Source organism: Cardiocondyla obscurior, linkage group LG23 (genome assembly GCF_019399895.1).
Source record: "Cardiocondyla obscurior isolate alpha-2009 linkage group LG23, Cobs3.1, whole genome shotgun sequence".
In the NCBI taxonomy this organism is placed as follows: Eukaryota; Metazoa; Arthropoda; class Insecta; order Hymenoptera; family Formicidae; genus Cardiocondyla; species Cardiocondyla obscurior.
Genome location: NC_091886.1, coordinates 522,709 through 546,282, shown reverse-complemented (window position 1 = coordinate 546,282; position 23,574 = coordinate 522,709). Strand labels below are relative to the sequence as shown.

Sequence of the window (23,574 nt, the reverse complement as noted above, 5' to 3'; positions counted from 1 at the left end):
ACCTTAAACATGTTAACCGTAGATATTATTCAAGAAATTAATTATGCGATCGAAGTTCGGGAAGTAAATGTAGTTCGTGATCGTGATCCGCGAGATTTACGGAATAAAATAAACTTGTTCGCGAACGCCCGTCGCTGAGCTCAGGCGATCGAGGAAGCCCACGAGCTCCTCGGTTGCCTGACACGTGTATGTCACGCGGGATCATCGCGAATCTTTTCATGCTGGTTTTCGCGGCCCGCGTGTTCGCATTCCTGGGCTCGCTTGCCGAGCCCGATTGCTTTACCGGCTCGTCAGTCGCAATCCAGCTATCGCGAGTAACGCCTCAGTTTTCCTCTCTTCGAACACGGGCTTTTTTACGAACATAGCGTTACGACTCCGTGAATGATCCCGCGTCTTATTAAACACTTCGTGTTTTTTGTCTCTCTCTCTCTCTCTTGTTCTTTTCTTGCGGAACGATCCGGGGCCGCGTCTGCCGGGCCGTCTCGCGTCTTTACCTCAAGATTTCCGTTCGCGGGGGTTTCTCGCCTGAAACTCCACAAGATTTCCGCCGGGTCGAACGGCGGCTGTTCATCGGCAGGTCAAGATTTCCGTGCGTTTCTTATGTTACGATCGTTCCGGAAGCAACAATTTACGTGAAATAAAGTAGCCGTAGTTGATGATTTGTTTTTTGGTATTGAACTTATTAAGTTTTCTTTTGTTCCGTTCACCTCGCGACACCCTCGTCAGGGTAGTCCCGGATTCCATCGCCTGCGAATATGCATCGCGTAACGGCGTGCACATTGTCTGGTCCTTCGAGCCGGATTCGTGTAGGTGTACGGAATCTCTGTGAGGTTCTCTCGTTCGTACTTAGTAGTGAACCGTGCTCCGTGCGGAGTTCAACATGAGTGACCTGCTTATAAAGCAATCAGTGACGCGCCGTTCTATCGAGCGGATGCTTTCAAACTTTAAAAAATTGGGGCGTGAAAATATCACCGCCGCCAAAGTCCGAAGCCGTATAGCCTTTCTCCAGGAAGCGTGGAGCAAATTCCAGGAAGTGCACGTGCAACTGCTCCGGAGCACCCCGGAGACGGATCTTCAGTCCGTGGATTATTTCCGCAACCAGGAATTTGAAGCGACGGAGGAAGCTTACCAGTCCACGCGGGACGCTCTAACGGACTTCCTGGAAGAGTTGGAACCGGTCGTAAGCCCCGCATCTGCGTTTTATTCCACCGGTATTTTGGCTGAACCGCAAGGCCTCGCGATGCCGAACATGCCGAAATTTCGTTTACCGCTGTTCGATGGTAACTACGCCGACTGGGCGACTTTTCGCGATAAATTTATTTCTCTCGTCATACGCAATTCATCGTTAAGCGACTTCGCTCGCATGCACTATCTTGTATCGTCGTTAAAAGGTACAGCTCTGAATTGTGTTTCGACTCTTCCGGTCACCGCGGATAATTTTCGTTTGGCGTGGTCGGCATTGAAAGAGCGTTTCGACGACAAGCAGCGACTTATTTCGACTCATTTTGCCACTCTGTTCGGTATCTCGGCATTGCAAAGGGAATCCGCCGAAGACTTGCAACTTTTACGTGATCGCGTTCAAAATACCATTAGTCTTATGGATCAATTAGGTCGCAGTCAAGCGAAGTTGTGGAGCGATTTTCTTGTATATTTTATAAAGCAAAAATTAGATCCCGTTACACGCAAGGCGTGGAATTTAAAAAACAGCGATGCCGAGATTCCACGTCCGTATACCGAGTTGCTTGCGTTCTTGAGTTCGCGATCACGCGCGTTGGAAAATAACGACGATGTACTTGCGCCGAAATCCACGCGTTCAAACGCTACATCACGCGTGCATCACGCGTCTACCGCATCGTCGGCTTCTGTTTCTTCAAGCGTTTCTGCCTGTCCTTTGTGTAAGCGATCATATTACTTAACCTCGTGCTCGCGTTTTTCCGCGTTAACTCCCGTGGCAAGGTTGGAAACCGCGAAGAAATTCCACCGGTGTCTTAATTGTTTGAGTTCTTCGCACACGCTTGCCGCGTGTAAGAGCCAATACTCATGCCGGGCGTGTCAACAGAGGCATCACTCCATGCTACACATGGATTCGCATGTCTCGTCGGTCGCGTCGACGAACATCGACAAGGACACGGAACCACGCGCTGCTTCCGTGAGCGTGAATTCGGCGGTAACCAACACGGTCCCGCGTACTAATAAGCAAATTCTTCTTGCTACCGCGCGGGTCAAAATAAGTGTGCGGTCCGGACGTAGCGTTTCCGTTCGAGCCCTACTGGATCAAGGCTCCGAGGCCACGTTTATTTTAGAAAGTATAGCTCAATTATTAAGAGCTAAAAAACAACGTTCGCCCATTAACATTTCTGCCGTCGGTGGAGTACAAATCGGGCAGGTTCGCCACGCTATTAACATATCGGTGTCGCCGCTTCATTCCGAGGCTCCGTTAATTTCGACAACAGCTCTCGTGCTCAACTCTCTCACGCAATACGCGCCGCGTCATGTAATCTCTTTACGCAGTATGTCACACATCTCGGATCTTTCTTGGGCGGATCCGGATCCCACGAGTTCGGATCCGATTCACCTTATTCTCGGTGCCAATCTTTACGGCGAATTAATCTTGGACGGCGTAAAACGGGGCGCCGTCGGACAGCCCCTCGCTCAGCGTACCATTTTCGGGTGGATACTTTCCGGGCCCCTGAGCATGCCGCCTGCAGATTCTGTTCCGTTGGGCAATTTGACTGTGCATCACTGCACACAATTTTCCGCGCTGGAAGAGGCCATAGGCAAATTTTGGGAAGTGGAGAACATCCCTTCTACCCGCGTTCTTACCCCCCAAGAGAAACAATGCGAGGACCACTTCTGTCTGACTCACTCGCGCGCTCCCGACGGAAGATACATCGTTCGGCTACCGTTCAATGTGGAGTTGCCCCTGAATCTCGGTCATACTCGTCGCCGCGCGGAAATTCAATTTTTACGACTACAGCGTCGTTTTAATTTACAGCCGTCACTGCGTTCAGAATACAATCAATTTATGGCTGATTACGAAGATCTTCGGCACATGCGGAAGGCTCCTGAATCTCAAGGAGCGATTCACCACGTTTTCATTCCTCACCATCCAGTAGTTAAAGCGGATAGCGCGACTACTCGTTTGCGCGTCGTGTTCAACGCTTCAAGTCGATCCGAAAGCGGCCTGTCGTTAAATGATTTACTGCATGCTGGTCCAAAACTGCAGACAGAGTTACCGGCTATTCTCTTACAGTGGAGGCAATTCCGTTTTGTATATACGGCAGACATTGCAAAAATGTTTCGTCAGATCTTGGTCGACAAGCGCGATCTCGATCATCAATGTATTCTCTGGCAGGGTGAGAATTCTGCGTCGATCGACGACTATCATTTATTGACCGTTACGTACATAAGTGCGTTGTATGCCTTCGTGAGAAGGCCGCTGCCTCCACTCAGCTCATGGGTAGCCTGCATGCGGCACGCGTGACTACTCCACCGCGAGCATTCTCATGGTGCGGCCTTGATTACGCCGGACCATTTCATGTTCGCGCCTCCTCCGGTCGCGGCATCACGTCAAGGAAAGCATATATCGCCTTGTTTATTTGTCTTTCTTCTCGCGCGGTTCATTTGGAACTCGTCGGGGATTACGGCACCCCCGCGTTTATCGGCGCTTTTACGCGATTTTGCTCTCGCCGTGGATTGCCGCAATCGATATATTCAAACAACGGCACGAATTTTGTCGGCGCCGACAAGGAGCTATCCGCGGCTTATCGTGCTGCTTTGCGCGATCCGAACTTTTTGAATCAAACAGCCAAATTTCCTGGCACTTCATTCCCCCGGCCGCTCCGCATTTTGGCGGAATCTGGGAAGCTGGGGTGCGCTCAGTGAAATACCACCTCCGTCGTATCCTTGGGGCGCATACACTCTCTGTTCAGGAATTCTCTACCCTGTTATACCAGGTAGAAGCGTGTCTCAATTCGCGACCGATTGCTCCGATGTCCGACTCATTCGACGATTATCAATATCTAACGCCAGGCCATTTCCTGATCGGAGCTCCCCTCACAGTGCCTCCGGAGCCGTCTTTGCTAGAATTGAGAGAGAGTCGGTTGTCGCGTTGGCAGCTCGTTCGCCAATTTACCGAGCGATTCTGGCGTCTGTGGAGCAACGATTACATTAATACTTTGCAGCAGCGTTCGAAGTGGCAAAAACCGGAACCTTCTCTTGAGATTGGTCAATTAGTCTTCATCCGCAACCAGCTCCTGCCCCCCTGCAAATGGGAGCTCGGCCGCGTCATTCAAGTCCACCCGGGCTCGGACGGTTTGGTCCGTGTTGCTACGATAAAAACTGCGGGTTCCTCTTATGTAAGACCGGTTGACAAGATCTGCGCCTTGCCAATCAAGTCCGTCGCACAGTCAAATTAATTTTCCTTTGTTCATTTGATTTATTGTAATACGTCCGCTAGACCTAAGTTGCGTTAATTTCAAGTTATGTTTTTGTACGCGGTTTGCAGCGAGTCAGGGCGGGCGGCGCGCCCTCCAATCTCGCTCTTTGTATCATAATCTTAAGTCTGACTCATTTTGTTAAGCGTATTACTACTGTTTTAGGAGATTTTGTTTATATATATTAAATGATTATTGAAACAATGTTTCAAGGCGGGCGGTATGTTCGCGAACGCCCGTCGCTGAGCTCAGGCGATCGAGGAAGCCCACGAGCTCCTCGGTCGCCTGACACGTGTATGTCACGCGGAATCATCGCGAATCTTTTCATGCTGGTTTTCGCGGCCCGCGTGTTCGCATTCCTGGGCTCGCTTGCCGAGCCCGATTGCTTTGCCGGCTCGTCAGTCGCAATCCAGCTATCGCGAGTAACGCCTCAGTTTTCCTCTCTTCGAACACGGGCTTTTTTACGAACATAGCGTTACGACTCCGTGGGTGATCCCGCGTCTCATTAAACACTTCGTGTTTTTTGTCTCTCTCTCTCTCTTTTGTTCTTTTCTTGCGGAACGATCCGGGGCCGCGTCTGCCGGGCCGTCTCGCGTCTTTACCTCAAGATTTCCGTTCTCGGGGGTTTCTCGCCTGAAACTCCACAAGATTTCCGCCGGGTCGAACGGCGGCTGTTCATCGGCAGGTCAAGATTTCCGTGCGTTTCTTATGTTACGATCGTTCCGGAAGCAACAATTTACGTGAAATAAAGTAGCCGTAGTTGATGGTTTGTTTTTTTGGTATTGAACTTATTGAGTTTTCTTTTGTTCCGTTCACCTCGCGACACCCTCGTCAGGGTGGTCCCGGATTCCATCGCCTGCGAATATGCATCGCGTAACGGCGTGCACAAAACTTGTTCGAAAGAGTGACGGCAAACGTGACTTATTTTTTTAAACTTAACATTAAAAATTTTTTTTATGCTAAATAATATTATATGGCTAATATTTATAGTCCGTTCTTATTTTAAAGATTGTTTTAAGTACAGTTTTATTTGGTTTTAAACTAATTACAGAATCGTATCATCGTCTTAAAACATTTAAAATAATTTTAAAATAAGAAGTAACTATTAATACCAATCTATAATGAAATATTAATCCCAGTAAAATTTTAAGACGAGCATACGCATGGTTTCAAAGTTTTAAAAAAGGGAAAGTGATATGTTCTCATAATTCATCACTTTTCACATTTTTACAGGAATTAAAATCGACCCATCATTTAAAAAATAGAAAAAAAAACAAGAATTTTTGCCGTCACTCTTTATAATAAACGGATTTTTAACAGAAATATTGGTTAATTAAAGTGTTACGTCAGGTTTAGGAATAATTTTAATGGAAGGATTACCGGTTCTCAATGACTAAGAAATGGATCGAGAGCAGGTAAAGGGTAGAGAGAGAGAGACGCAACTACCAATTCTTGCGTGACGCGTGCGAGACAACGTCACGCGTATTAAGCGCTAGGAATGTATTAGAACGAGAAAAGATTTGAATTAGCGCGATTTTTGTTCTTTTGAGGGAAAGAATTTTACTTCTTGTTCCCAGGGAAAGAACCGGAGGTGTTTTTCGCAGTAAATGGAGCTAATGGTTCATTAAAAGAAAATTTCAAAAATCTGTTTTAACGAGATTTAATTTAACATTCTTTATTATTATTATTATTATTATTTTTTTTTTTTAAATTGATGTTAAATAGAGATGATACATTTAAAATTTATGATAATGATAAACCCAGAGACTTTAACTAAATTAAATAAACAACACATTTTTTATTTTTTACAAAAGTGCGCGGGAAAAATAACATAAGGAAAGTTCAAAAGAAAATAGAAATATTTAATCGAGGTCGATCTCGATTATTTCCGAGATCCTGGCCGATGATCTCGGAAACACACGATCAATCAGCCTGATCGGAGCTAAAAAGGGGTGTTCCACCCCGGGATAAAATATGAGGACGTTCTGATCAGGAGATGCCCTGCTGGCTTCTCTCCTGATCTCCTCAGGATCAAAGGAATCAGGGCCTATCGTGAAGGCCCTTTCGGGGACGGGATCCGTCCACGGAGAGCAAGTCCTCCGGAGGAGCTCGAGGAGAGGATCTATGATCGCTCTGGGTTCCTCTTGCCCGCCGAGGAACTCCACGCTCGGGGCGGGGGAAGGGGAAGGCTCTGGGCCGTCAGACTCTTGCCAAAAGACGGTATCGTCATCAGCAATGGAGTCGACCTCCTCAGGCTCCCCAGGAATAGGTAACGGGGACGGAATTGGAGAGGAGCATGCTCTAGGTGCAGCTCCTGGAGAATGAATCGAGATGTCCGGGGAATAGGAAGGAGTCGTAGGGCGGAACTGCTCCAAATCAGGCTCTGACTCGGTCGCATTGACGCTATTTTTCGGCGTATCCGGAGAAGGGGAGTTCCCTAGGTTCTTCGACGTTCAGAGGAACTTCTTCAGGAGCCGGCGAAGTCGGGGAGCTGGGGGTTGAGGGACCACGACCTCTCTCCTCTTCTTCGGGGAGGGTCGGTTCTTATCTCCCCTGGCGCCGCCGCGAATAAATATTGTATAAAGAAGGACCGGATAAGGCCCCTCAGATTCCGAATTTGCCGATTTCGGCGAGCCCGGCTTTTCTTTAAGGTTCTTAAGTTCGATGATTCCACTAAAAGGAGTTCATTTTAATGAATTAAATTAATAAATGAATCTTGGAGGAGAATATGGCTGGGCATCACGTCTCACAGCTCCTTTCGGATCTCTCCGCTGTCACCTCAAGTTTCTCTGGTTCCTCTAGCCGAATGGAGCCTTACTCAAGTCAAGGTTTTGATAGTCACTATTTACTGGCGGCATATCGCAACCCCCGACAAAAGGAAGCCCGCTAGATAGGTTGAGGCACCCGAAAAAACGAGAGGATTCGAGGGAGAGATAACGAAATAATTAAGCGTGAACGGCACCCTGACCATTCCCTCAATTTTCATTTTTACATATATAAATATATGAATACAAATCAAATAAAACTATTTAGTGGAACCGTTTAAAGGAAAAAGGGGAATGAATAAATGATAGCACTTACTACTTGTTGTCTTCAAATTCACTCGGATGAGATCTCGAGATGGTTCTTTATTTCGCCCACACAAGATGATCACAAGCACTTAAAAAGTTTTTCTTTTAAGAATAACTGAGCAACTGAGCAAATTAGAGCAAATTAGATTTTTAGAACAGAATTGAGAGCGAGCGTCGTCGGGACGCTCGGTTTTATAAGCTCGGAAAAGGGGAGGACCAGCGCCAGATTCTAAGTCTTATCCGAATTTTGAATTCTATTCGTTAGGCTTATTCCTCCACTTTTCCGTCTTCGCAATTATTGGTCGCCCTTCTTAATTTTCTAAGTTTTCGCCCTTAGTTTCTAATTTTTGGTGAGGAGTTCCCGATATCTATTGGTCCAGGAGAAAATGTTTATGAGCTCCCCTCTACATGGTTTTAGCCCTTCCAAGCTTCCAGATAACAGATTCGAAAAAGCTTTAGGTAACTCTTTTTTTTACTGGCAGCGTGCAATTGCTGCCTGAGTTTTATAGTTTCCAGCCGCGTATCCCAATTTTTATTATTACAGGCTTTTTGCCTCCTTTTTTCTAATCCCTAGGATCCGCGGCGAAATTTGATTTTACTGAATTGTTTTTCTTCCAGAATTTCCCTCATGTTCCGCCAGACATTTTATTGTTAGTTTAAGATATTCCAAGTCCTTCCGAGCTATTAATGTTTTATGAATATTTTGACAAATCCTTTCGTTTCGATTTTTTTTATATTCCACATCCGTTGCACAATTGTTTTTGGTTCCTTCTTTTATTTTATACATCTGGCGATTCAGGATATTCCGTCAGTTAGAATTATTTTTTTCTGGAAACTTAGAACCGTCTCCTTTGGTCCCAATACATTCGGTATACCTTTTACTATCTACTTTATGTACCATGTGTCGGAAAAAGGAGATGTGGAGTTACAGGACGTAACAAAAGAATATGTGCGTTTTTTGATCGCGTTAAAGAAAAAATAATTAACTGGTACAACATAAATGTACCTTTATCTTAAAGGCGCCTCTAAATGTGTGCTTAGAATACGGGCGACTTTAGCAGCGCGCCTCTAAAGTTGGTTACACATTTAGAGGCGCCTTTATAAAAGCGCCTGTAAAAGTGAGCTCAGAATGTGGGACAATAAGTTTTATAAAAGAATTAAGAAAAAGGGGGTGCCGGAGTATTTGAAAAAGGGATGGAAGGAAGAGAGATGGATAAGAATGGCAAGATTTAGATTAGAAAATGAAATGAAGGGATATAGATACTGGGAAAGTGAAGAAGGAAGAAAATGTAGGATGTGCGGAGAAAAAGAAGAAACATGGGAACATATATGGACAGAATGTATAGATTGGGGAGAGGGGAGAAATTGGGAGGAAGTAGTAAAAAAAATTTTGGGTAAGGAAGGAAAGGGAGAAGAATGGTTGGAATTATTAGAAAGAACTAGGGAAGGGATGAGTATGAATAAAAGTACAAATGGATAAAAAAATTAGAGATAAAATTAAATATAGAAAAAAGTAAAAAGAAAAAGCATCGGAAGCGAGGGTCCAAAATGGATGAATGAGAAAAGTATGGCATTATTTGTAGGTGTGGGTAAACGCGATCTCTCTCTCTCTCTCTCTCTCTCTCTCTCTCTCTCTCTCTCTCTCTCTCTCTCTCTCTCTCTCTCTCTCTCTCTCTCTCTCTCTCTCTCTCTCTCTCTCTCTCTCTCTCTCTCTCTCTCTCTCTCTCTCTCTCTCTCTCTCTCTCTCTCTCTCTCTCTCTCTCTCTCTCTCTCTCTCTCTCTCTCTCTCTCTCTCTCTCTCTCTCTCTCTCTCTCTCTCTCTCTCTCTCTCTCTCTCTCTCTCTCTCTCTCTCTCTCTCTCTCTCTCTCTCTCTCTCTCTCTCTCTCTCTCTCTCTCTCTCTCTCTCTCTCTCTCTCTCTCTCTCTCTCTCTCTCTCTCTCTCTCTCTCTCTCTCTCTCTCTCTCTCTCTCTCTCTCTCTCTCTCTCTCTCTCTCTCTCTCTCTCTCTCTCTCTCTCTCTCTCTCTCTCTCTCTCTCTCTCTCTCTCTCTCTCTCTCTCTCTCTCTCTCTCTCTCTCTCTCTCTCTCTCTCTCTCTCTCTCTCTCTCTCTCTCTCTCTCTCTCTCTCTCTCTCTCTCTCTCTCTCTCTCTCTCTCTCTCTCTCTCTCTCTCTCTCTCTCTCTCTCTCTCTCTCTCTCTCTCTCTCTCTCTCTCTCTCTCTCTCTCTCTCTCTCTCTCTCTCTCTCTCTCTCTCTCTCTCTCTCTCTCTCTCTCTCTCTCTCTCTCTCTCTCTCTCTCTCTCTCTCTCTCTCTCTCTCTCTCTCTCTCTCTCTCTCTCTCTCTCTCTCTCTCTCTCTCTCTCTCTCTCTCTCTCTCTCTCTCTCTCTCTCTCTCTCTCTCTCTCTCTCTCTCTCTCTCTCTCTCTCTCTCTCTCTCTCTCTCTCTCTCTCTCTCTCTCTCTCTCTCTCTCTCTCTCTCTCTCTCTCTCTCTCTCTCTCTCTCTCTCTCTCTCTCTCTCTCTCTCTCTCTCTCTCTCTCTCTCTCTCTCTCTCTCTCTCTCTCTCTCTCTCTCTCTCTCTCTCTCTCTCTCTCTCTCTCTCTCTCTCTCTCTCTCTCTCTCTCTCTCTCTCTCTCTCTCTCTCTCTCTCTCTCTCTCTCTCTCTCTCTCTCTCTCTCTCTCTCTCTCTCTCTCTCTCTCTCTCTCTCTCTCTCTCTCTCTCTCTCTCTCTCTCTCTCTCTCTCTCTCTCTCTCTCTCTCTCTCTCTCTCTCTCTCTCTCTCTCTCTCTCTCTCTCTCTCTCTCTCTCTCTCTCTCTCTCTCTCTCTCTCTCTCTCTCTCTCTCTCTCTCTCTCTCTCTCTCTCTCTCTCTCTCTCTCTCTCTCTCTCTCTCTCTCTCTCTCTCTCTCTCTCTCTCTCTCTCTCTCTCTCTCTCTCTCTCTCTCTCTCTCTCTCTCTCTCTCTCTCTCTCTCTCTCTCTCTCTCTCTCTCTCTCTCTCTCTCTCTCTCTCTCTCTCTCTCTCTCTCTCTCTCTCTCTCTCTCTCTCTCTCTCTCTCTCTCTCTCTCTCTCTCTCTCTCTCTCTCTCTCTCTCTCTCTCTCTCTCTCTCTCTCTCTCTCTCTCTCTCTCTCTCTCTCTCTCTCTCTCTCTCTCTCTCTCTCTCTCTCTCTCTCTCTCTCTCTCTCTCTCTCTCTCTCTCTCTCTCTCTCTCTCTCTCTCTCTCTCGTGCGTTTTTGGCGTAGTTTTAAGAAAAGCGTGCGAAAAGACGGAAAAGAGGCGTTATTTTTTGTAAGGTTTTTTTTTTGTAAAGTTTGTAGGTAAAGGAAGAAGAAGAAGGCTTGAAGAAAGAAGAGAAAATGTAAAAAGAAGAAAAGAAAATTGTAAAATGTCAAATGGAAATAATTGCATGGGTCTAGAGATTGTTATGAGTAAAATAAGTGGCATAAGGAATGTATAAAGAAAGTAGAATGGAAGGAAAGGTTTTGGGCGTAAATTGTAAAGGAAATAAGGAAGAATATAAGAAAAATGAAAAATGGAATGTATGGGTGTGGAAGTAATTATTGAAAAAAGTAAAATGTAGTAAAGTAGTAATAGATGTAGAAGTAGAAAAATGTAAATATGTAAATGAAATAACTGGAAACGAAAAGTCAAGTGTACTCCAAATAAAGAAAATAAACACTATTATATATGTACACATTTTATGTTCTATTTTGAGGGTCTTTTTTTGTAGTCTTTTTATAGGAGTCTTTTTGAGGGATTCTTTTTTTTTTTTAATCTTTTTTTGGGGAAGTTTTTTTGGGAGAGTTTTAGTTTTTTTTTCTTGCGGGGGGGGTTCTTTTTTTTGTAGAATTTGTTTTTGGGGGAGTTTTGGTTTTTGGAATCTTTTTTGGGAGGAAATTTTTGTTTGGGGGAATCTTGATTTTGGAGAAGTATTTATATGAAAGAGTCTCAGTTTTCTTAAAAACTTTGTCGAGGATGTTTTTCGCGCGCCTATACTTTGCGCTTTTTTATACCTTTTTTTTTAAAAAGGTAATTTTGGGGAGATTTCATTCATTTTGTAGTTATAATCAAACAATATTTTTGAGGGTAATCAAGAGACACGTTAGTATTTCGTGTAACATATACATGCTGCAAAGATGATCGTGTTATTACACCATGTCATTTATTCTTAAGTATTGAGATCTTCAGATTTCAACATCAAACCAACAAATCGCTTTCTAAATATGTGGTCCTTTAAAAGTTTGTATTGTGACGTGGCGGCTTTGGCTGCTTCGTCGCAGCTCCCGGCGGTCGTCACAAAGCGCGGCGGCGCTGGACGAGCCGCGATAGCGTAGAGAGCGGGAAGGGGTCGCGAGAATCTCCGGAGGGTCCTTATTTTGTTTTGAGGCAATAATTAACGATCGCGTGGATGGATTTTGTTGCTATCGTATGTTATTAAGATTACCGACCGTCCCTGCCTCGGGAGGAGCGAGTGGAGCGGACCATATGCAGAGGCGCGAACTTCCGAAAGAGAGGGTGACCGGATACGGGCCCGGGATGGGAGGCCACGAATCCCGAGAGCCTTGGAGGAGACTTGTCGCCTACGCATTTCGGCGCCAAAAGCAACCTGCGGGGGAATTATTGCGACAACGGACTATCCGAAACCCGCGCCAACCGGCTAGTACCGATAGGGCTCTGTGAGAGCAGCGGTTTCCGCGGGAAATCGGCAACGTAGCGCGGAAAAATCCGCGAGACGTGAGGTGGGGATATGCCGGGTCTCGTGCCGAAAATTTGCGCGGTCCTCGCTCTCTTCCGTATAGACGCGCGAGCTAAGCGGACGAAAAACGATTGCTAGGGCGAGCGAGAGGTTGAGCAACAGCGAGATTGCAAGTGAGCGAGCGACGGAGAGAGAGAGCCTAAGGGAGCGAGCGAGGACGGGAGAGCAGGCATCGTGCGAGGACCCGGCGAAATATCAACGGTGAGTTCTTCCACCCGCATTGCGGAAATATTATTTTGTAAAGCCCTCCGCTTCCCGGGGAGACCGTCGTAGGCTCAGACGATACCCGGCCACGTAGAACGGGCACGCGGGCCCGATGGCTTATTTGGTAGATCCTTGTCGCGGGGCAAGGACTTAACGTTAGAGAGTGGCAGCCGACGGGCGTCTGAAGGCCGGTGGCTGGATCCCGCGGGAAACACCGGGGCGGTTTATTGGCGTTAGTTAATTCTATCGTTGGTAAAGCTTTCGTACGTCGTGTCTGCACGGAGAGACCTCGGCAGCGGCCGAGGTCGGGAAAGACATCTCGCGATTTCGTCACCGACAGGCGACCGCCCGCGTAAATTCTTTGAGGTTGCGACGAGCGGCGAGAACACGCCGCGTGCACAGGAGGCGCGTGGCCGGCACCAAAACAGTTAGGGCCGACGCGAGAAGTACGGGAGAACGAGATCTAAGGGAGATACTTGTTCGCGATTTAATTTTTGTTCAAAGTCGAAACTACGATCTAGGTAATTGCGCGAAGATCAAGCACTCTCACGACTAAATTTATTCTGTTATTTTTTTTGTTGTTATTTTTTATATTTGTTTCGTTCCGTTGAGCACAAATAAACGGACTAAAAATTGTTAATCGCCTTGTTCGCGTACATATTATTTTGTGCTGTCGTTTCCGTCTATCCAAAAATTCCACCTGTTATACCCCGCCCCTCTCCGTTCAGATGAGCTAGCTCCCGCGCGTGACGGCAGTTTGAGTTTACAATGAATTATTAAAAAAATAAAAAATTTGCGAGTAAAATCGGCACGGCTGGGCCCGTGCCTGGCGCCCAAAACCATATTGTTGTCGGATTACGCCGTCCCGCGCCGGGATACGGCTGAGGTACCGCGACCCATCCTCCCTCCCATCCCCTCGTGTCACGACGGTGCACGGATTTTCCGCCCGTGCCCGGCCGTCTCTTTTTGCTCGCGATTCTTCTCCGCGAAGACGAGAAAAAATATCGTGACAGTACATTAAAATATTGATACTTTTATTGAAAATGTTTGACTTATATAATATAGAATGGGCCCCATCCAATTTAATCATTACGCAAGGTTTCTTATTCAGAGCTATTGAGATTCTTTTTTTTTAGCAAAATTTTCATAAATGTCTAAACTAACTATCAATCAGATTTTATTTTATTTTTTTAATTAATTAAATAACTTATTGGTCCATGCATGCAATTTGTTAAATAAATTTATTTTTTATCAAATTTTTAGCTCGGAAAAAACGGAGCGTACGGAAAGGAAGAAGCGTGCGGAAAGAACGGTGTATAGACGTAACAGTAAACGTACGAGCAACGTCTTATTTCAAACTTGTACACATGCTTGTCTTCGGTTGATAGAATAACAGCGAGATCAAGCGGGATCTCCCGTTTTAGGCAGTCGTCGAAAAACTAGCGAACGAAAAGGTCGCATCGGTAATTCGTCGAATCGCACAAAGAAAAGGAATTGTGGAATTCCCGCGAACCGCTCGTTCTATATTCGCCGAAATAATCATTAGTAATTATTTAATTCAAGAGTGTAATTTTTGAAATAATTAATAAAGTGACTGGCGCTATTCCTGGTGGCGCGCTTCAGTGTTAAATTAAAAAATCTTTTTTTTGCAACGGATATACTACTGCATCCTAACATGGTCCTTCGAGCCGGATTCTGAGCGCGCACCCGGTAAATGTGCATTAGTCGGGAAATGATTTATTCGCGAAAAAGAAATTACGCAATTGTATTCAAAATTAGAGGCGTTCGGTGTTGACGGTAGCGAGTTCGCGACCGAGACGTGTCAAGACAAAGGATCGCTCGATCGAGCAAGGTGATCAAGTACGCAAACGATAAACAAGCCGTAATAACGAAAATCGCAAAAATACATAAAAAAACCGTTGCGTTCAAATTATCGCGATGAGTGCGGATTATTATCAAAGACAAAGGCGCACCATAAAGGGACAATTGACCCGAATTCGTACTTTCATCACGCAAGCGCAAAATAATATAGAGCACATCTCACATGCGGACATCTCGATAAGATTAACCGCTGCAGACGACTATTACGAAAAATTTCAAACGGCATGTCGCAAACTTCTGACCGTAACAACCGAAGAGGAATACACCGAAAAGGACGAACCAGATGAGAGCGAATTTGACGAGCGATTCTTCGCAATAAAGGCCGATCTAATAAAATTAGCGGAAAAGGTCGCACCACCCAGTGCGTAACCATCGACAAGCGCGGACACAAGCGGCAATGCAGCAATTAGGCAGGTGCTGGACCAACAAACATCAATAATTAGACAATTGATGGAACGCCCTGTCGGAGGCACCAACAGCAGTGTGCTGGAACGAGTATTGGAACAACAATCACAATTATTCGAAAGATTGAGCACGCGGTCATCAACGATGTCCGTACGAGAAGCTCAAGTGAAGTTTCCACCCATCAATTTGCCGACCTTTAACGGACAAAGCGAAGACTGGAAGCGGTACCAAGATACATTCCGAACATTGATTCACGACAGCGAGCTCACAAAGATCCAAAAATTTCAATACTTAGTAGAATCACTAAAGGATCAAGCTGCTAAAACTATAGAATCAATTGAAATATCAGAAGACAATTATGACATCGCGATGCAGCTGTTAAGGAGACGATATGACGACGAACGAGACATAAAACAGAAACACATTCAGTGTCTATTTGAGCTGCCCTCGGTAAAGCGTGAGTCGGCTGGCGCAATTAAGGAATTAGTCGACCACGTGCAAAAGCATTTGCGAGTTCTAAAAGGAATGGGACTTCCGACAGGTTCTTGGGGAGCCCTGATCATCCACTTAATTGAGAGGAACTTGGACGGAGCAACGAGGCGTCATTAGGAGGAGCACATAGAAAACAAGGAAGACGTAACAACAGATGCCATACTGGACTTCCTACAGGGTCACTGTCAGCTGTTAAGGCGCGCAACGATAGGCGTCGAAAGCGTGTACGCGACGAGGAGCGACGCGCGAGAGAGAAAGAAAGAAGCAAGGCCAACAGGACCAAAAAACCGACGAAGACGGTACTGACGACCACATCCCAGGAGGGCAAGTGCTACTTGTGCCAGGGCAATCATATGCTCTATGGGTGCAGACAGTTTTTAAGTTTATCTGTCGAGGATCGCATCAGCGAAATTCGGAGACTCAGGCTCTGCCTGAACTGCTTCAGGCGCGATCATTTCGTAAAGAACTGCAGAGCGAGTTCATGCAAGGATTGCGGCGAGCGACACAACACGCTGTGTCATAAAACGAGGACAGCAGGCCAGGTTTTGATCGGCGGAAAGGAGGCTCATGCCGATAGCCCGAGCAGCAGGACAGTTCTGTGTTCTACCTCAGGGACTGAGTCGGGAGAGGCAAGAGGAGAGAGATCGACGATTCCCGAAACACGAGCGCAAGTATTGATGTCGACGGCAATTGTGACAGCGCAAGGAAACGGCGCGAATCAGTCGATCCGAGTATTGTTAGACAGCGCTAGCGAGGCCAATTTTATTACCGCGACAGCTTGTAAAAAATTAAACTTAAAACTCGAGGACGCGTACGAAGCGGTGATCAGAATTAATAACGTAGCGTGCGCAACACATAACGGGTGTAGACTCACGATAAAATCGCAGATCTCGGAATTTGAGATAGGCGTATACTGTCTCGTCGTACCTAAAATTACAAAAAAATTGCCGCCCATATCCGTAAGGTCAACCGGATTAGCTGTCCCAAAAAACTTGCCGTTAGCGGACCCGTCTTTTCATGAACCGGGCAATATCGACGCGTTAATAGGCGGAGAATTTTTCTTTAGATTATTAGAGACGGGAAGGATTGAACTTGGCAACAATTTACCGGTCATGCAAAATAGCAAGCTCGGGTGGATAGTATCCGGCCCGGTGTTGTTGCGTGACGTGAAACAGACGACGAAACCGCGAGCAGTTCATCACACATGTTTCGCGACACGGCGCGAGCATATAGACGAGACAGTTCGGAAATTTTGGGAATTGGAAGAGTACGCCGAAAACAAAACAATATTATCCCAGGAAGAGGAACTTTGCAAGCGTTATTTTGTTGACACTACCGTTCGGGAGTCGTCAGGACGCTTCACCGTGCGATTGCCGTTTCGCGATAACAAGGCTCAGTTGGGGCGCTCAAGAAAGATTGCGTTGCGACGATTGAATTATTTGGAGAAGAAATTTTATCGTGAACCGAATTTGCGCGAATTATACACAAATTTTATGCGAGAATATATAAGCTTAAATCACATGACAAAACTAACGAAGGATTTAAATTTGACGAGCGCGGTATATCTGCCGCATCACGGCGTAATGCGAGAAAGCAGTACCACTACCAAGCTGCGGGTAGTGTTTGATGCATCGGCGAGAACTAGTTCAGGTATTTCATTAAACGATACGTTAATGGTCGGAGCAACCTTGCAGGACAACATAATAAACATATTATTGCGTTTTCGATTACCGACGATAGCAATCACGGCAAATCTACAAAAAATGTACCGTCAGGTGTTGTTGCATCCCGATGACCAGAATTATCAACGAATTCTGTGGCGTTTCGACGCGCGACATCCGGTTGAGGAATATGCGTTAAACACCGTAACGTACGGACAGTCAAGCGCGCCGTATTTGGCGGTCCGCAGCATTCGGCAGCTGGCGGAGGATGAAGCGTCGGAGTTTCCGCAGGCCGCGCGAGTCTTGTTATCCGACTTATACGTAGATGATATAATAACGGACACTGAAACCGAAGAACAGGCAGTTCAATTAATAGATCAGTTAAAAAAACTGCTACGCCGGGGCGGATTTGAAACACACAAATGGCGAACCAATCGCGGACCATCGGGCAAGGCGCGATCCAGTGAGCGAGTCAGCAAGGCGTCGGCACTGGAAATTGACGCGGGCACCACGAAGGTGCTCGGAATGAGTTGGGTGCCGGATTCCGACACATTCAAATTTGCAAACGAACCGACGAGGAATCTGGTCACAACCAAGCGAGAGATACTTTCGGCGATCTCCAAGTTGTTCGACCCGTTAGGACTTGTCGGGCTGATATTGACGCGAGCTAAGTTGCTTATGCAACAAACGTGGCTGTCCGAGCGCGAATGGGACGAACCATTGACGGATGCCCTTCGCGAGGCATGAGAAGAATACGCTGAGGACCTACAGACGATCAACGCCATCGAAATACCGCGCCGGGTAATTTGGGGCAGCGGAAACGCGAAATTAATATTGCACGCCTTTTGCGACGCGTCGTTGAAAGCCTACGGGGCATGTGTATATATGCAGGCCATTGACACGGACGATCGAGCGGGATCGGCTCTCTTGTGCGCTAAGTCTCGAGTAGCTCCGGTAAAAAGCAAGACAATTACGCTTCCTAGACTTGAATTGTGCGGCGCCGTCGTGCTCGCGCGATTGGTGCACAGCGTTAGGAAGGCTATTAAATTAAAATTAGAGGAAATACACGCATGGAGCGACTCTACGATCGTGTTGGCGTGGCTGTCGGGTGACGCGTCGCGGCAAAAAATGTTTGTGGTAAATCGCGTCGCGGAGGTGCAGTCAATTTTACCGGCAAACCATTGGCATCACGTGGACGGCAAGGTAAATCCCGCGGATTTAATTTCTAGAGGCGTAAGCGTAAATAATTTAAAGCATAGCAAGGTTTGGTGGAGCGGCCCCGCGTGGTTGTCCCACCGGACAGAGTGCGAGAAACGTATATCCGGAGCGGTGCCTGTCAGCGGGACGGACGAGCGGATCATGTTGGCGGAGCGTGGTTCGGGCGCGCGGGTTCTCGTGAGCGTCGGTAACTCCGAGGACGTTAGGCTGGCACTGTTGACGGAGCATTCGTCGTTGTCGAGGGTCAAGCGCATCCTCGCGTGGATGAATAGATTCATTGGAAATAGTCGAGCAGATTTGAAAGATCGCGCGTTTGGAAATTTATCGCTTGGAAAATTGCGGCGCGCGCATCAATCGCTAATCATCGCGGTGCAGGGACTTCATTTCGCGGAGGAATTGTCACAATTATCATCGGGAAAGCGAATCCCTGCCAGCAGCAATCTATTGTCAACAGATCTTTTCGTGGACAAGGAGGGGGTTCTCAGGGTGGGCGGTAGAATCGAGAATTCATCGCTTTCGGTCACACAGAAATACCCTATTATATTACCATCCAGTAGTAGACTTACGCGATTGCTATTCGAAAGGATGCATCGCAGATTGCTGCACGCCGGCCCTTAGAGTATATTATACGCGGTGCGACTGAGATATTGGCCGATTAGCGGAAGATCAATCGCAAGAAAGGTCGTGCACGATTGCGTGACATGTTTCAGAAACGCGCCGAAAGCGACAGCGCAAATTATGAGTCAGTTGCCCGCCGATCAGGTGACACCGGTGCGTCCATTCTTTGTATCTGGCGTAGACTTTGCCGGGCCCATTACAATATTGTTAAATCGGGGCCGCGGTAGGAAAACGACGAAGGCATACATCGCCTTATTTATCTGCTTTGCGACTAAAGCCGTTCATCTCGAGGCGGTTTGCGATCTGAGCGCGGCGGCGTTAGTAGGTGTATCTTGAGCGGTTCTGGATCACCTCGTGTTAGTATATACGTGTGACCTTAGGCGAGGGGTAATGACGTCACGCGGGGAGGGGGGGTGTTAATCGTTCCCTCTCGCTCGCACTCGTTCACGCCGCCCATCATCTCCTCTTGCTCGCACTCGTTGAACGCATGGAGCGGTTCTGGATCACTACGTGTTAGAGTATCCATGTGACCTAGGGCGAGGGTGATGATGTCGCGGGAGAGGGGGTGTTAACGGTTCTGGGTCCGTGAGACCAGGGCAAGGGGTAATGACGTCATGCGGGAGGGGTGGTATTTATAAATCGCCCCTGTGTCGGCGATTCTAGGAACGAATTGTTTAGAAAATAATAACAACCGAAACACTGAAATGCACAACATCGAAACACTGAAATGCGATATTATTTTTAAAATGATGTTAGCGCGGCGGCGGCAAGCGGCGGATCGCAAGGTATCGCGCACAGCGTCCCCTCGATAACGATGCGACTCGATCGGAGGAAATTTCGTTACTGAACACGCGCGAGCGTGTTCATCAATCTTTTAATTTAATCCCCCCCTCTTTTCCAAATTGTATTTAATTTAATCCCCCCCTCTTTTCCAAATTGTATTACTTTTTTAAATGCTTCGAGACAAAATCTCCTCTCACTCGCACCCGTTGAACGCACAAGTGTGCGCGCCCAGCGGTTTTCTCGCTCGCACTCGTTGAACGCAAAGTATGGCGCGCTCATCGTTCTCTCGCTCGCACCGTTGAACGCACGTGTCGCGCGCCCAGCGTTTCTCTCGCTCGCACTCGTTGAACGCAAAGTATGGCGCGCTCATCGTTCCCTCTCGCTCGCACCCGTTGAACGCACAAGTGTCGCGCGCCCAGCGTTCCCTTTCGCTCGCACCCGTTGAAAGCAAAGTATCATGCGCCCCATCGTTCCCTCTCGCTCGCACTCGTTAAGCGTGCAAGTATCATCCTCCAACTAAAGATTTTTTAAATAGATTTAAATAGATTTTTTTTTTAAATAGATTTTTTAAATAATATTCATGTTGATCCGTTGCAACGGATCACGCTGTGATCTAGAAAGCATGCAACCTCACTCATTCTATTGCTCCCTCCGTTATCTTTTTAAATTCCTGCGTAATCCAGGGCTCAAGGTTTATTCCTCTTCATTTTAACGATAAGAAAATTTTTGAAGATGTTGTGACGTTGCGACGTTGCAAAGCGGAAAAGCCGAGAGTAGCCAGTACGATTTAAACGTTCGACAGTTTAGTTTCAATTGACAGTGAAAAAAGAATATTTTGAAAATGGGGAAAGAAAGAATTTCGGAAGGACTGGATGAAGATATTAGTGAGGACGACTTCAGACCTTTACGCTTCTTTAACTTTTTGAATGATGACAACGATGACAATAACGCTAATGATGACAATAACGCTAATGATGACAATAACGCTAATGAAGTTTTGGAGGGGCTCGTGCAAAATCATATGGGTGAGGTGGAAGAGGAAAATAGAGAAAATCCTGAGGAAGAAAATGAAGAAGAATCAGCGTCTGAAGGAGATTTTATGACGGAGATGCAACAAATGTTCGATCAGATGTTTAGTGAAATCGGTGATGATGTTGCAATAACTGAAGTCACCACCGAAATCACCAATCAGACAATGCACTGCCGCATCTTTTTTTATTATACTAACGATTATCTATTTTACTGTATACCATGCTTTATGGATGAACAGTTATTAGCGCATGAAGACTTTAAAATGGTGAGATGTCACCGCACCGAAACATATGAAGTTCTTCTGACTGAACAACTCTTCAACTGCGATAATAATAATTCATTGGAATTATTATAAACTCAGATATGTGTCAGTCATGCAATCCATAAATGTCACCAGTACCTTTGTCGTCACCACTGCCTTTGTCGTCACCACTGCCTTTGTCGTCATCGTCACTGTCATCATCGTCGTCGTTTTGTCATCATAGCTCATGTTGTTTTTTATGCTCATGTTGTTTTTTTATGCTCATGTTGTTTTTATGCTCATGTCGTTTTTTTATGCTCATGTCGTTTTTTATCAATTGCTGCTCATGCGGAAAATAATTTCTTGGACAAAGATAAAGGAGCTCCACGAATTATGGAATCTATAATTGGTAAGTATTAAAAAAACAAAATAAAAAAATTTGTTATTTATGTATAATATTATTAAAAAAAAAAAAAATTTTTTCTATTACAGAAGAATTATTTTTGGTGTGAAGCCGTCACTTTCATCAAATTACAAAAAAGCGTGAAGCCAAGCAGATAGATAATCACTTTTTTACTGATAATTTTTTTGAGATCCTCACCGTCCGATTGACGAGCGAACAATGAAAAAAATTCCGTGCTGCGTTTCTATCCCTGCTTTCATAAGTGTGTTCGTAAATACACTCATGATTAGAAGCGGATATTCATATGAACGAACCTAAGGTTCTTTTTTAACACCCTTTTTACACACCGCACATAACGATATTGTTTTTTCACTGTGTTTGCGATGCAACTGATTCAGTCGGCGTTTTATCCCATTTAAATTTTTTTTGCAATACCTATTTGTATAAATAATGTAGATACATCTATCATAGGCACGTTTTCCGTTTGCCCGCCTCTGAGATATGAAACAAGTGCAGCATTGTCACTGAGAACATCATTGATAATGATCCATCCCTGCGTTTTTTCCATGATGATTTTTGCGTGCACAACCTCCTGCTCCGTCCATACCTGAGCTCGCAGAGGCAAGATTCCATTTAAAACACATGGTATTGCTTGCCACCTCATTTCATGGAATTGGCTCTCTAGTCGTAAACATTCATGCGGCATTCTTTCAGTTGTGCGAGCCCAGTCGCGAAGATTTACAGTAATCGAAGTAGCACCGACGTACTCGATGATCCCTCTTTGCCATTTTGAACCTTCGCGGATGGCAACGAGAGTTCCTATTATTATTTCATTCGGTGACAGTATCAGTTGAGATGCTGCAAATCTCATGCGTAAGGCCATTCGTTCCAGCATTTCCTTATGAGCTGCTTCATCGTTGATTAATTTCACCCAAAACATTGTAGGTGATTGTACGCGTACCACGCGTACCTCAATCGGCCAAGTGGACAGCTGTCTTACGTCGATGTTGGAAATCATCTGAAAAAATAAATTAAAAAATTTAAAAAAGTATAAAATTATAAATTTTTATGTATTAAAATGGTTTTAAAAATATTTAAGAATATATAAGAATATATACTTACAATTTTTGGTGACAAACGATGACGATCAATTACTGATGAGTGGTTGCAAGGAACTGACTGCTCGACGGTTGAAGGATTCATCTTGAGCCAAATTGTTTTCATGTTTATAGAGATAAAAATTATCATTCTCGTTCTCACTCACTTTGCCCTCGTAAACATATGTGCACTCGCTTCAACCCTCATTTATAAAATAGACTATGCAGAGATCAAAGGCTGTGCGGCTAAACGCAAAGACTCTGCAAAACAGAGGGTAGTTGCTATTCGATGGGTGTACATTTCTTTTGTCGGAAAGAAATAAGTCAACGTTTTTAATTCCGAGAAGTAAAAGTTTTTTAAAATAATTTTAGACGAGGGTAACCGAATTTTTATCTGAAAGAGATAAGCTAACGGTTTTTACTAACGGTTTTTAATATTAGCAAATGACTCAATATAATTTGAGAGAGGGTAAGAAATGAAATCACATGATTAATTGGTAGTAGGGGTAGGATATAATGCATTCGTTATACCTCTTTTGTCACAATGCGTGAATCTCATTAGTGATTGAGCGATCGACGACTATGTATGAAATGAACAACGAAGAAATCGAAGTTGATGAAGAAATAGAAGTTGATGAAGAAATCGAAGTTGATGAAGAAATCGAGATTCATCCCTTGTCGGAGGATAGTGCTTGCAACACCGACGACGATGAAATGGTTGAAAATACTACGCGGAAAACGATCAATTTGCAGAATTTAAGCGCGATTACTCCGCGTACGAAATTTTGCGCTATATATTTTTATTACGGTGACGAGCGAGGATACAACGTGTGCGCTTCTTGTTTGATATCGATGCAATACGATTTATATGACCCCATCTTCAAGATTCGCAAACACGTTGTAGGATCCTATGACAGTCTCTACGGTACGTGGTGCTCGAATTGCAAAGCTGCAACGTTTGTTATAATCTCGTGTGATATGTGCCCGGTGTGCACAACTGCGTGAACGAGCAATGTACTTCGATTATACATTCGCGTTAATTGCTAATGTAGTTTCTTTTTGTTGTATTTATTGCTAATGTTGTCTTGCTTATGTCGTTGTTTTTTGTTGTATTTATCGCTAATGTTGTTGTTTTGTTGTATTTATTGTTAATGTCGTATTTATCGTTAATATCGTTGTCTTTGTCGTACTTATTGCTACTGTTGTTGTCTTTCAACTTTTGAGTGCGCGAGACGTATGATAAACATAAAAATGGATCGAAGTCTCCTCGAAGAAGAAGA

General features: G+C 45.2%; 4 protein-coding genes across 4 annotated transcripts; 3 read left to right on the top strand and 1 right to left on the bottom strand.

Annotated features, from left to right (window-relative positions):
- Nucleotides 1–880: 880 nt before the first annotated feature.
- LOC139111371 (uncharacterized) lies at nucleotides 881–3,484 on the top strand. The gene has a single exon (XM_070671627.1). The coding sequence runs from the start codon at nucleotides 881–883 to the stop codon at nucleotides 3,482–3,484; it is 2,604 nt and encodes an 867-aa protein (XP_070527728.1).
- Nucleotides 3,485–14,794: 11,310 nt separating this feature from the next.
- Nucleotides 14,795–17,649, top strand: LOC139111370 (uncharacterized). The gene is made up of 2 exons (XM_070671626.1): nucleotides 14,795–15,290; nucleotides 15,419–17,649. The coding sequence occupies exons 1-2, from the start codon at nucleotides 14,795–14,797 to the stop codon at nucleotides 17,647–17,649; spliced, it is 2,727 nt and encodes a 908-aa protein (XP_070527727.1).
- A 381-nt stretch (nucleotides 17,650–18,030) lies between these two features.
- LOC139111369 (uncharacterized) lies at nucleotides 18,031–18,738 on the top strand. The gene has a single exon (XM_070671625.1). The coding sequence runs from the start codon at nucleotides 18,031–18,033 to the stop codon at nucleotides 18,736–18,738; it is 708 nt and encodes a 235-aa protein (XP_070527726.1).
- A 2,618-nt stretch (nucleotides 18,739–21,356) lies between these two features.
- Nucleotides 21,357–22,674, bottom strand: LOC139111233 (uncharacterized). Its single transcript, XM_070671366.1, has 2 exons — nucleotides 22,320–22,674; nucleotides 21,357–22,215 (listed from the first exon to the last, which is right to left on the bottom strand). Exons 1-2 carry the CDS (start codon nucleotides 22,443–22,445, stop codon nucleotides 21,613–21,615), a joined length of 729 nt encoding a protein of 242 aa, XP_070527467.1. The 5' UTR covers nucleotides 22,446–22,674; the 3' UTR covers nucleotides 21,357–21,612.
- Nucleotides 22,675–23,574: the final 900 nt, after the last annotated feature.

What these genes read in the sequence shown, in the direction of transcription:
- LOC139111371 (XM_070671627.1), top strand. Translation starts at nt 881, where the DNA reads ATGAGTGACCTGCTTATAAAGCAATCAGTGACGCGCCGTTCTATCGAG.
- LOC139111370 (XM_070671626.1), top strand. Translation starts at nt 14,795, where the DNA reads ATGGAACGCCCTGTCGGAGGCACCAACAGCAGTGTGCTGGAACGAGTA. An exon ending in AGGAATGGGACTTCCGACAG is followed by an intron (nt 15,291 to 15,418) that starts GTTCTTGGGGAG and finishes GACTTCCTACAG; the next exon opens with GGTCACTGTCAGCTGTTAAG.
- LOC139111369 (XM_070671625.1), top strand. Translation starts at nt 18,031, where the DNA reads ATGTTTGTGGTAAATCGCGTCGCGGAGGTGCAGTCAATTTTACCGGCA.
- LOC139111233 (XM_070671366.1), bottom strand. Translation starts at nt 22,445, where the DNA reads ATGATAATTTTTATCTCTATAAACATGAAAACAATTTGGCTCAAGATG. An exon ending in ATCGTTTGTCACCAAAAATT is followed by an intron (nt 22,216 to 22,319) that starts GTAAGTATATAT and finishes TTATTTTTTCAG; the next exon opens with ATGATTTCCAACATCGACGT.